Genomic DNA, 13,064 nt, shown 5'->3' with positions numbered 1-13,064 from the left:
CCTGGCTGGTTTTGGATGAGGTTTCTTTTACACAAAGGTATGATGGTATGAGAGAACAGGGACATGTCTACTTTACAAATGGAAAACTACAGCTCTGTATTATTTTAGCCATTCACCCCAGTTCTTCTACAGAAGTCCTACTGTTAAAGCTACTGTACCATAGCCTTTGGCTGTGACTGCTGCCCAGTGCAGTTATCAACTTTTCCTTACCTTGGATTAGATAATATATGCTTTTGACAGGGCAGTGAATCTAGGTCAGACCTATAAGAGAGCTCAGCTTTCTTCACTTTTCCAGCCTGCTGTTCAGAGCCAAGGCAATGTTTTCCATTGCAGTGCCTTGACGATACAGTTTGTGTCTTGGCCTTTGTTTCAGTTGATACAGTACTTTGTATTGTTTTCTGTTGGGTTTGAACTCGGTGCAGTATGCGGATGATCAACAGGGTAGACCAATGTTTGCTTGATGTTCAGTTGTAGCATTCAGTTTTTCAGGAATAATACTTGGATAAAACAAATGCATGGCTTCATCTCAAGCAGCAAATATTACAGAAGTTACAATTTAATATTGTCAAAATAACAAACATTTGTTTATTTTTTTATTCTGTCCTCAGTCCCTCTGCAGCTATTTTATTTGTCTGTTTTATGAGAGTTTGCCAGTGGGAGATGCTGGCTCCGGAGGAGAGAGTAGTGCAATGAGAAACTCGGGGAGAAAATGGAAAAAGCCATTTCCTGCCAAAGTCAGTGGTTCAGAGAAGTTGGTTCATTATAATGGCTTAATGGATCCTCCAGGATGCCTCCTCAGTTTACACCATATTGGAGAGATGTTAACCAAAGCTAAGCTAGCAGCCTTGTTGGTCAGTTCAAGTGCTCTGTTTTCAGTGGTTTAAACTTTGCTCCTTCATGGATTAGTATGTAGGAAAGGAAAAATAATTTGCAGCGTGTTTGCCTACACCTCAAGGGCATGACACAGTTAGGCATGTTGTGCTCAGTGTCAATGAGAAAAGCTCTCTCTGTGGACCACTCAGGTGGTCGACATCAGCCTCTATGAATTACAATCTGCCAAATCAAGTCCAGGAATACATGTCTGTTTTGGAGAGGCCAGCACACATCCAACAGTGCCTCAGGCTCCCCCAGTACAGTATGTATTATATATCTACTGCTCCACCTAGATTACTTAAGCAGGGTGGAGTGAGTGGAATTTCAAGAGGAGCCTGAATAGTCACAGTAATCTTATAACTGTATAAAATTGCCCTTTTTGTCTTCACAAACCCTAATGATTTTAAGTTTGACAAATGTGAGCAATAGAGTAGCTGGAAGGTAACAGCGGCATCCTGCAGGTGATGATTGACTTCCTGGCTGAAAGCTCAAAGAGACGGCTGGAGTCAAATCCTGGCAGATTAAGCAGGTCTGGTCCTCAGCGTGGCATGATGGATGTGCAGGATGTCTCCTCTACCTTTTACATGGGGGGAAAAAAAGTACCAGGATAATAAATGTCTCAGCTCTCTGTCTTCAGGCTGAAAGCAAAATGATCTCAGAGCACAGCTCAGCAGGAGCTCCATGTTCAGAGAGGCAGATTCTTTTTGAGCAGAGAATTACGGTTACTTTTTAAAAGGAAAATATAAAGTTATCTATGCAATTTTTCAAGGCATTGTGTCTGTCAATGCAAAAAACAACAACACAGGTACAGATAACTACTGGATTATTAATCAAATTATTTTAGTTATTTTTTTTTATTGTTTTTAGCCATGCTAGCAGCTAGCTGAAAGTACTACTGTGTCTAAGTGCAGCCTCACAGAGCTTTAAGCAAAGCTGTCAAAGAGCTATAGACAAAAACAGGGAAGAAATTACCTCAGGAAAGGTATTGAACTAAGTATACCCTTGAAGTCTGCAGTATTCACTATTTCATCTGGGACCTGCTCCTCGGTTCTCATGTTCAGCTGCACATATTACAATTTACTAGAATGACCAGCTGACTTGCTTCGTACTTCGATATTAGCACCACCAAAAGGTGTGTTGCCATATCATTCAGGTAGTTAATGAGACAACTGCAATTTCTTTTGCAGATTTTAGCATCAATGGTTCCTGCAAGTGTGACAGCTGCATGTTTTAAATTGAACTAAATTGCATGTATACTGGTGGTTCCACATTTTCTGTCTCTGATACGCAGGAGGATTACAAACAAGGTCAGTGTTGAGATTCTAGCGCTGCTTGTGCTCAAACCCTCAGTTTCCCAGTTTGGTATGTGCAGTTTCAGCAAGAACATGTTTCCTTGTATAAAAGAGGAAAAACCCTTTAATTCTTGTCAGCGAACCACCAAAGACATGATACAGACAACTTTGCCAAGTGTAAAATGTATTTTTTAAGCTGAATTTGCAGCAGCAGATGGAAGATACATTATCCACTCGTAGTAATCCCCATCTACCGCATTCTTTCAGTTTACCATAGGAAGCTCTAAGGGCCGTCTCAAGAAATCAACCTTATCCTGTATTTTTAGATATGGAAACTCAAATGGGAGGTTTGTAACTGTATTTTGAATATAGGCTTCTGCTACTTTATTTTCCTGCATCTTGTCAAAGAGAAATTCAGGCAGAGGAGAACAGGAGCGATAACAGTATTTAAGAGCACAAATTAAGTGTACAGAAATCGGTCTGTGGTGCCAAAAGGGTGCCTCTGTCTCTCACCCAGAAATTGACCATTGAGTTATACCAGTATTTTAAGGGGTGGTCTGTCCGACCCTCAAGGACGGCTGTGTCTCCAAATCAGTGGAGCCTAAAGAGCACACAAGCTGGAGGCCATAGCTTCGTTCAGACCATGAGGGGATCCTTTCAGAGGCTGTGAGGGAGAGAAGGTTGTTCCTTAGGTCAACATCAGCTCTTGAAAGTTGTGTTGTGCCATTTTTGGTTCCCCCGCCTCGTACCACAACCACCCAGGTAATTGGAACCCAGTGTTTTATGAAAACTGGAAATGTGCGTATAGTGGGCTGGATACCGTCCCCCTTGTGCTTTGATACTGAATCCACTGTTAATGAACATAGAAGCTGGAAATGAACAGGGTTCTCTCCTGCTCTACACAACAGTGGTGTCAGATATCTGCAGGACTGCTGAGCCACTGCATTCCTCATCGTTTCAGGTCGTGGAAAAAAAAAGCCTCCTTGTGTTGCTGAATCTTCGGTTCTCATATTCATGCTAGATGTGTAGATATCCTTTTGTGAATATTACAGAGTAACATAGCTTCTCCCCAAAACACCTTAGCACAGTTATATTGAGGTCTATTTGTCTCAATGATTTATTTGTAGGGATGAGTATAAGCCATTAAAGAGCATTGCAATGTCACACTGTGTTATGTATGCCATTACTTAGGTGATTTATTATATACGTAGATTGCGGTTTTGTTTCATAGATCATCCATTCACCTTTGGAAAACCCCCAAATGTCATAAATCTAGTGTCTTGTTGCAACTGAGAGTCTGTTGTTGATTACAGTAAAAATGAAGCCGGGGTCCTAAAGCTGATAGAGTTTGCAGATGGCTGATACTGTATGAGAGACATGCTGCTCACTCTCAGTATATGTCTGTCCAATGTATCTGCACTTGCAGGGGTAGAATACACGTTAAGTTAAGTTAGACTGAGGACAACTCCATAAAAGTCTTCCTTTCTTGCCACAGTAATAGCGCTCAGTATTCTATAGTATGACATTTTTGTAAATTTCCCTATTCACTTTCTGGTGCAGTGTCAGATGAGAAGGTTGATACCTCTCTTCAATATTGGTTAGCGTTGGTTAGCTTAGCTTAGCTTAGCACAAAGACTGGAAAGAGCAGGACACAGCTAGCCTGGCTCGGCTCTGTCTCAAGATACACCTATCAGCACCTCTAAACTCACAAGTTAACATGTTAGTTTAATCTGCTCCATCACCAAAGTGTAAACATGAAAATGTGCTATTTTAAGGGACTATTTTCTTGCTAGGACCAGTTGCTAGCCTACCATCAAAGGTGCAGATGTGTTAGTGCTTGCTAATAAGCATTTTCACCAAAAATTTAAACATTTTGCATCAAATTTGTATCTAAATTATGCTGCATCAACATTTTATTTTTATTTTTAACAGAAGTATTGGAATCAAGCAGGCACTTAACTTGATACGACCAGAGTTGTGCAGCTCACAGCAGGTTGCAGAGGCATGAACTTGGTTACATCTTGCCCTCAGCTCTGTTTACTACATCCACTTTTCATGATGTCGTAATTCAACAATGTTTTCAAGACAAACCATTTGTTTTTCTTCCTTTTGGAGGCTGTGACATTTAAGTTTGATGTCTGTGGTCATGATGCTACGGTGTAATGGTGTTATATGACATCTTTGTGGATTTAGCTATTGTCTGACCCCAGAACTGTGAGGTTTACAAAACTAAATTCTTCTCAAATGTTTCAGAAAAAGCTTTTTGATTTACTTAGGATGTTGACTAAGTAGCTATAATCTTAATATTGAATAGTGTTTAGCAAAGTGCATTGCCAGTCGGTATTTGGCTGTGTTCTTTTTTTCCTTTGTGGTTAAACTCTGCAGCAGCTTTCCAAGATTTTAAACTTTCCTTAATGTGGATAGCAAAGTACGCAGACATGGAGAAAGCAGGTTGTGATATAGACTAATCAAAATACAGATGATAAAAAAAGCACAGATAAAGATGTAGGTATTTGTAGTGTATGCATGCTCTCTCTCTCCCGCTCTCTCTCTCTCTCTCTTTCTCTCTCTCTCTCTCTCTCTCTCTTTGTAGTCGTCCAAACACACACCCACACACATATGTTCAGGCATAAGGTATTCTTCCTTCAACTTTTCCCCTCCCACATCTGTACAGATAATCCCTGCCATCCGGAAACAAGGAAGTGAGAACACGTTCTTCTCCTAATCTTATTTTCATTATTTACCACTTCGCCTTTCAGCAGCCAAATCCACAAATGCATTCATTCACTTCACAGTATTTTTACTTTGAACTTTTTCACTTTCAGAAAAATTACTGTTTTGGCAACAAGAGACCCGGAAAACAGCTGTTTTTTTTGTAATTTCCTCAGTTTAAGTTTTGTGTCATCATAAAGAATGTACAAATGATTACTATATCAAATATAGATGAGTTTAATTTGAAATCTGAAGCCCTAAACATATTATATAGATTGAATGAGGTCATGGTTTCAAAGTTTATATTTTACGTTGCCGGTATACATCGATGTATGGAGCTGGTTATGTGCAGGATTCAGTTACAGTCATTCTGTGAATGAATGCATGTGATGAAAGACATGAAGCAGGTTTCTCTTTTGTTTTCTTTCTTTATTTCATATAATTGCAACCTGCCTGATATAAACCTGCAATGGCCAGGAAATCGGCACTTGCGTAATGTGTGTGTGTGTGTGTTTTAAAAGTACTTTTATTGTTTCTTTTGAGGTTCAGTGAACTCAGCCTAAGCACTTGCCATATTGGAGGATGGCTGAGAAATACAGGCAAGGCAGCTATAGCCATCAATAACAGCATATATTTACTTACGCCTTTTTAAGTGGCAGTGTGTCTTTGCTGCGTATGTATTTTCAGACTTATAGCGAAGTGCTCATAATTACATTCCTACAACTTATTATATTTGCTTACATTTTTATAAGTGTCGTTATGCTGAGGTGAGAATGACATTTCTTCCGAGCAGGCATGTCGGTGTGAAAATGCCAAATTGCAACTGTACGTTTTTTAATTATTGAGCTGACGCAGGTCTTTTTACTCCTGCCAAGCTGACCTTTATTTATAATGGACAGTTTAATTTAATGTGCCATTAATGTAGTTGATGTTGCCCTTTGCTGGTCATTAAAACACGACTCGTCCGATTTATTTAGAAGTTTTTACTGACTCAATGAGATATACAGTACAGTCAGTAAAATGTTGGTATAATTAACTCATTTATCAGTGTAATTAATGCTTAACAAACATTCTTTTGCTCCACTGTTGGGGAAAAAAAGTCTGTATTTTCAGTCCTTAATATTGTAGACACCATTTTGTTTTTGTCTGATTTATTGGCATGAGGTTTTGTTCAAGCCCCAGCTTTGGTGCAAAGCCTGAGCGCATTACATGGCTTGTTACGTACCTGAGCCGTAGCCAGCATGTTGCTCGGAGCCAGGCACTAACAGCATCCTCCTCTGTCGACCCACCCTAACTCTATGCATCACTGTTGTTACACTGAGCAAGTTCATCAATTAAATAAATCATTCAGCATATGAATCACAGAGATTGCATGTGTAGTTGCAAAAAGGCCTGGCATGATTTTCTTTATTATTCCCTCCACTGAGAAAATCATTTGATCTGTCAGCAGGATCTTCATCTCCAATGATTCTAGTTTTTTTAGACACATTTGGTGATCAAATTCAGTAATGTTAGTCATCAGAATTTTAAGATTGCCAACATTTCACAATTATTAGTTTTAGTTTTTTTTAAACCACACAGTGTAAAACTGCCCGAGAAAGTAACCTGAAACCAAATCCTAATTCTTGCAGAAATCAATAAATTGTAGTAAAAGCCTCAATGTCTTTAAGTATAACAGTAGGCTGAGAAATTGTTCAATGTTTGTCAAGGTTTGAATCTCCACCCTGCTTTTGATTTTGCTGAGATAAGATGCCATGATCCAGCAGGTGTGAAATAAACTTTTCCTCTTTGTAATTGTAATTGTTCAAAGTCTCTCTGACAACACAATAATTTCTCCACATAAAACAAATCCAACATAATGTAATAAAACACTGTGTACTTTCCTGTCCACCTCAAACACGAGTAATAACTTCTTCTAATCAAATCGTAGCAGCCTTTAATGGCAACTTATCTAATTGTGATGCATGACTGCGAAATGAAGGACATAATTACAACATATTTCACTCAATTCAGATGAATCATTATATCCTAATATAAGAGTCGACACTCTTGTTGCTGTTTTTTTTTTAAATATATTAACGTCTCATCCTTTGCCATATCATTAACTAAGTAATACGTCTTCTTTCTGTTCCAGTGTGTCATACTACATTCTCCTTCTTTTTGTGTCCAACTAAATTACCTCATTACTCACCATTTCTGTAGGAAAATGTACAGGGGATGTTTGGACCAGCTGTGAAAGTGTGATGGAACACCCCTATCCTCTTTATGGCTTGTCCAGACAGCTGTCAGCCATATTGTATTCCCGTTACCACAACAAATAGCATATGTGCGGCATACCCCAGAGGACAGTTTTTGTGCCAGCTTTGTCAACCACATATGTGGGGTAACTTTTTGTGGAACTGATTTAGCACAAGTTAAAATGTTCTGATTAGTGTACATATGTGCTTTACATTTACCACAAGGTCCTATAAAGCACACCTCATTGCACACAATGGGTCTCTTTACCCCACTCACTTTATTTGGATCAGATTCTTGAAGTGTACTATGTATGTACATCTTTCCAGCTTTGGCATTTGTCAAAAAAAAAGTTGTCAGAGTAATGCCGTCATACTCAGAGGAATCAAGTCAAATTAGCTGCGACATTGCAAATGGATATTTTGGCTACAAACAGCACTTCAGCAATGACCTGCCCACTGAAATAATGACGGATCCTGATGAAACCCAAGTTGACCAAGACCTCGTTGAGCTGCAGCCAGGTGGTGTTCCCTCTGATGTTCTTGGCATTTATCATAGTTATAGATTATGTCAAATCAGGGTTCAATGACTCAACAAAGATGCAAGTGATACAAGTGATTTTGACGGCCGATATAAGCCAGTGTGTCATCTGTGTTCACTTTCATCCGTCTTTGTGGAGAATTTTCCTTTTCCTTTTTTTATCATAAGGTGGGGGTGGGTCCTATCGCAGGCCCAGATTCATCTGTAAAAAATGTCAACAAGTCTTATCGTGTTATGGATTGTATGACGTACAGTGGATTGTATGACCTACAGTGCACGCTGTGCATTGGTACACTCTGCATAGTCCTGGTGATTTTCAGCCTGTGTATGTTTCCACAGGTTGGTGGTTTGTCAGCACTGCAGAGGAGCAGGGTTGGGTCCCTGCTACCTATCTCAACTCCCACAGTGGCACACGGGATGACTTGGAGCTGGGCGCCTCGAAAGCTGGGGAAGGTAAGTCACTGCAATGTCTCCTGCCACTTCCTGACCACACATACAAACACAACCTCACACACTGTTATAACCCCCCCCCACACACACCACCTCTGCCCTCAATCCTCCTTTCATCTGTGACAAAATGGAGCAAAATCGCCCCTACTTCACCACAGTCGGCCTACGCTAACGGCTGACGCAGGACTGGTGGGAACACCTCTCTCTGTCTGCCTGCCATCATAAGCACGCCTGAACAGAGTGTAGATTCAAGCCTTGGTAAACAGCAAGGAGGAGTTCCAGGAGAGACTGAACCCGCAACCACTGAAGTGATGTACTGTACAGAATGGATTCAGTGCAATATTAAGCGAGATGACCTCCGTGGAGTGAGCTCATGAAAGAAGTGTGTGTTTCTATCAGCAGTAAGGAAAAAACATGAGGATTTTTCACAGCTCATGCTTTTTAAATCATGGTTATTTTAATTTATAAAAAGCTCAATACATGAGTTATGCTATTTCATGCAGTGTCTGCTTATCCTTGTGGATTGCAGATAAGTTACAGTACAGTACACAAGTGTTGATGTTACGTTTCGTGAGCTTACTGGAATCAGAGAGGGATCCAAAACCCTGACAAGAAAAACATCTATGTAGAGATTGGTTTGCTAGAATTAGAATGCACACAAGTGAGGACGACGTCTAATTGTGCAATCATCTAGATTGCCCTGTCAGATATGGTTATCAAGCCATTGTTTCCTTCTTCAAACCTTTTCAATATTAGCGGAGAGAACATTTTAATCTTAGCAATAGAGCTCAATAAATGTCACATACTCAGACGCTGATAGTCCTGACAGAGAGTGCAGCAACTGCAGCCTGTTTGTAAAGACTTATGCAGCCTTACGTTAGAGAGAACCCAACAAAGTTGCAAATTGCACTTCCAAACAAACATCAAGATTTTCCAGCACTCTGGCCAAATTATATTTTTCTGTACAATTGCTGTACTCTGGAACAATGGGACCCAGGATCCCTTTGGTGTTGTGTGTGTGTATATATATATATATATATATATATATATATATATATATATATATATATACTATGACTCAAGGATGGCGGGTGAGGGAGAATACATGAGGCTAAACTGTTACTGTTTCACAATACTTTTAAATGTATTTTTCTCTCCATTTGAAATACAGATTTATCAACAAAAGATTTCAACATAAGCGTAGCTCAAATATATGACCACACACAGACACAAATGCAATCGACACCCAACACTCCTATCTGCTTGTCAGAGATAGCTGGAGTTTGCTGCCAGGGGTTTCGGAAAGGACAATCTGTCAGTGTAATTAGTGTTTATGTGTCTAGTCAGTCATGGGAATGGCATGAAACTCATAAAGCATCTCTTTGTCACTCCTGTGGTCTTCAGCAGTCTGTGCGACCGCAGTGTCACAGACAAAAAAGCTTTTAAAAGCCAAGAAACTGCTATTGAAATTCATTATGGGTCTTTTGCAAGGCTATACAAAATAAACATGTTGAAAGCTCAGACAGTATGAGATGAGAGTTTATGCACCGATGGAAGTGAATGCATATCCTCCTCCTTGTTTTGGTCAAATTTTACACAAAATATGTGTATTGCCTAAAGAAATAGTTTGACATTCTGGGAAACAGATTTGTTTTCTTCCAGGCAGAGAGTTAAATTAGGAGATTGATACCACAATATGATGAATACGGAACTAATGCAAGCGGCCGCGTAGCTTAGCCTAGCATGAAGATGAATGGTAGGAAAACAGCTAGCTTTCTGTAGCTCTATCCAACGGCTATACAATCCACCTAGCATACCCTTTAAAGCTCACAATCTAACATGTGTTATGTAAATAGTTTGACTGGGACTATTGACTTCCTGGAGTCTCTGCTGGTTGCCTTGCTCAGAGGCAATATATGGTCTGGTACATATCCCCCATACACGGTTACATTTTCATTTTTAAATGCCTTTTTTTGTATGAATTACAACAACAAAAAATTACTTTCTGATTTGTGGAAGTGGTGTAAATCTTATGTCCTCAGAAAGCGAATATTTCCCAAAATCCTTTGAGGTGTTAATTTGTCACAATCAAATTAACACCTGCCTAGAATTATATAACTTAAATTATCTGTGATTCTGTCTGATTTTGCCATCATTAAAATAATGTAAAGGTGCTAAATTGCAAATTTAGAGCACTAACATGCATGGGCGGCCGGACCGGCTCATTAACAAAGCACAGAGAAGCTGTGATTACAACACACAGAGGGAGTGTAACGTCATCCTTTACTATATAGTTGTTTGCTGCGACACTAATGCTCCTAATTTTGAATTTAACCCCTTTAAGTGATGAAAAGTATTTTCAATTTCCTATACAAGATCATTTACAGGAGTTGCATCTTCTATCATTTTGGCATATGACAGTAATCATTCCCATTTTCACTGTGAAGAGACATATAAACCTTCTGAGGCACACGGCTCCAAGCAGCTGCTCTATTAATTGGTTGACATTCTTGCAGCCACAATGTGTGTCCCAGATGCTCTAACACACATCAGGAGAACCATTCTAACAACATCCTAATTACAATCCACAGAGAAGATGTCTTGGGTTTAACACTTCCTCTGTAACCTCCATCAATCCACTCCATGTCCACCATGTTTTGTTTTGTGGCGCTGTTTTTATGTCCTCCATGTAGCTAATAATGGGTCTCCTGGTGGGATCCATGTCATTTGTGTGTTTGTGTAACATTTGTGCTTGCTCTTCATGTTTTCCGTGTTTGTTTGTTGTCGTCTGGTCACCATGTGTGTCTGTCAGTTACTAAGCGGCATAAAGCTCATCTGAAGAGGCTGGACCGGAGATGGACGTTGGGGGGTGTCATCAGCCGGCAGCAGAGCCGAGGTGATTTGAGACAGATGCTGCATCACCTCCCTCTCTTCCTTTTTTTATTGTCTTATTGTCTCTTATCCCACGGGCCATCTCCTCCCTCTCCTCATGCACATATTTGTTCAGTCTTTCACGTTGTGTTGTCTTCCAGCAAATGCATTTATCATGAGCCACAATCCACCACTAACTAACCACTAACTGATGCTAATATGAAATGAGCTTGGAAAGCAAAGGTGAAATCATCAACTTTATATACATCAATTATTGATGCTAAGCTCACATTTTGTTACAAAATGACTCCATGTAAGCACTTTTGTTATAATTAAACACTATGTGCCAAAACCAGAATCACAGAAAAAAACTACCCATGAAAGTAGTTGCATAATAGACTTTGGAATGCCTTATGTTGCATTTTAGAGCCATATTTTGCTTTTTTTATGAGCAAATTAAGTGAGCAGATAGTTTTTTTTAATGAATGCATGTTCTAAAAAAGTGTAGTAAAAACATATTAATCGAGCTGCAGTGCAAATAGCAGCCAAAATTGACAGATAAACAAAGACCCTTGTTAATCTCTCACTTCTTTAGCAAGGCGTTGTCAATTACAAACTTGCACATGTTCTTCTTATCATGGTCAAGGTGCTTTTTTCCCCACTGGAGATACATTTGGATTGCTGACAGTGGAGTGAGGATAAGCTATTGAGTTCAGCCCAAACGTAACTTGGCAGTGGATGCTGCTCTCTGGAGTGGAGAGAGTTGTTTCCACCCTAGGACTGAAATCCTGCTTCTTCTTTTTTTTTCTTCTTTTTTTTTTAAAGAGATATTTTGCTGACTCCACAAGAATAATTTATAACACTGATGCAGGCGATGCATGTTGTGGTTAACATAACATCTGATTCAGAGTTTCCCTTGGTTGCCCTGCTGGAAGTTGTTTAAAGGAGGTTGGTGAGAGGAAAATGGTTCACCAGCCTCGACACAAAGAGGCCGGAAGAACCAGGCAAAAGGAAAATAAAGCGTACAGAAATATCTTTGCCTGTGGTGCCTACTCTAGTTTTTGCAAGTACAGGGATTTACAATCCCTCACCCATTCAACTCTTACACAACTTAGGAAATGGGTGGAGAAAAGGAAAATGGAATAATTTGTCACCAGAAGGTTGCTTCCTGTTTACCAACTGGGAGGACAGTTTATAGAGTGCTTTTTTTCATGCCCTTCTCCTTTTTGAACACACCTCTTCTCCCAGTGCTGTCTGTATTTACAAAGGAATTGCTATAATGACAGGAAATGATGTCTTTGCTTTGCCCCTTGGCCTCATGGGAATGCATAAATCAGCATGAAGCCTCTGCTCTCTATTATGTGCTGAGTTTCGAGATGCTTACCGTCATAAGGTGGACGAATATGATTTAGGCGTTACGACTGATTTGACCTCAGTTGATATTTTTGCTTTGCAACATACGTATAACAAAACAATCTTCAGAGTAATACATAATGTGACGATGGAAAATGTGTTTTCTAAATACAATAATCAGTTATGTTATGTAGTTGTTCGCTGTAGTTGTCTGTTTCATAAAAACAATTCTAGACAAATCTTGTGTGCCAAAGAACATTTAAACACACAGCACATGTACATCTGGCAGCTGAACCAATTGCCAGAAAGCAGAACAGTTCCAGTCTGTAATATAGAAAAAGATACACCCCTCTTTCAGTATCACATTGCAAAGTTGGTGCCAATGAATCACAAGATAGTCTATCTTATACTGGTTTACCTTATACAGTATGTCATTACTGTAGTTTGATCATATTAATATAGAAAGTTTATAGAAATGATTTATAGAATATACCCTTTTTTTTCCAAGGATTATTTTGTTTTCTTAGCTCTCAAATTCTTAGTTTAGTTGTAATTTTCCGCTCTTGCTTTGGCAGAAGAGAAGTACGTAACAGTGCAGCCCTACGCCAGTCAGGGCAAAGATGAAATTGCTTTTGAGAAAGGAGTAACTGTGGAGGTGATTCAGAAGAACTTGGAAGGCTGGTGGTTTATCAGGTAAACCTCTGCTCACTTGTTTCAGACATTTTCACACCTATCATT

At 39.5% G+C, this 13,064-nt stretch overlaps 1 protein-coding gene across 3 annotated transcripts in view; it reads left to right on the top strand.

Moving 5' to 3' along the window:
* Positions 1-13,064, top strand: part of LOC306746360 (SH3 and PX domain-containing protein 2A-like) — a gene marked incomplete at its 5' end in the record, with an annotated part of 33,067 nt that overhangs the window by 15,478 nt on the left and 4,525 nt on the right. For 2 of the 3 annotated variants that reach the window (XM_079229262.1, XM_079229261.1), the window contains 3 exons: positions 7,992-8,105; positions 10,915-10,998; positions 12,902-13,019. In XM_079229262.1, the coding sequence (XP_079085388.1) occupies positions 7,992-8,105; positions 10,915-10,998; positions 12,902-13,019 (316 nt within the window). The remainder of the gene's footprint in view (positions 1-7,991; positions 8,106-10,914; positions 10,999-12,901; positions 13,020-13,064) is intronic. The other variant, XM_079229263.1, reaches the window with a different exon arrangement.

The sequence above is a fragment of the Taurulus bubalis genome (assembly GCF_910589615.1).
Source record: "Taurulus bubalis genome assembly, chromosome: 14".
NCBI classification, from domain to species: Eukaryota; Metazoa; Chordata; class Actinopteri; order Perciformes; family Cottidae; genus Taurulus; species Taurulus bubalis.
Note: the sequence above shows the minus strand (reverse complement) of the source record. Positions and strands in the feature narration are given on the sequence as shown.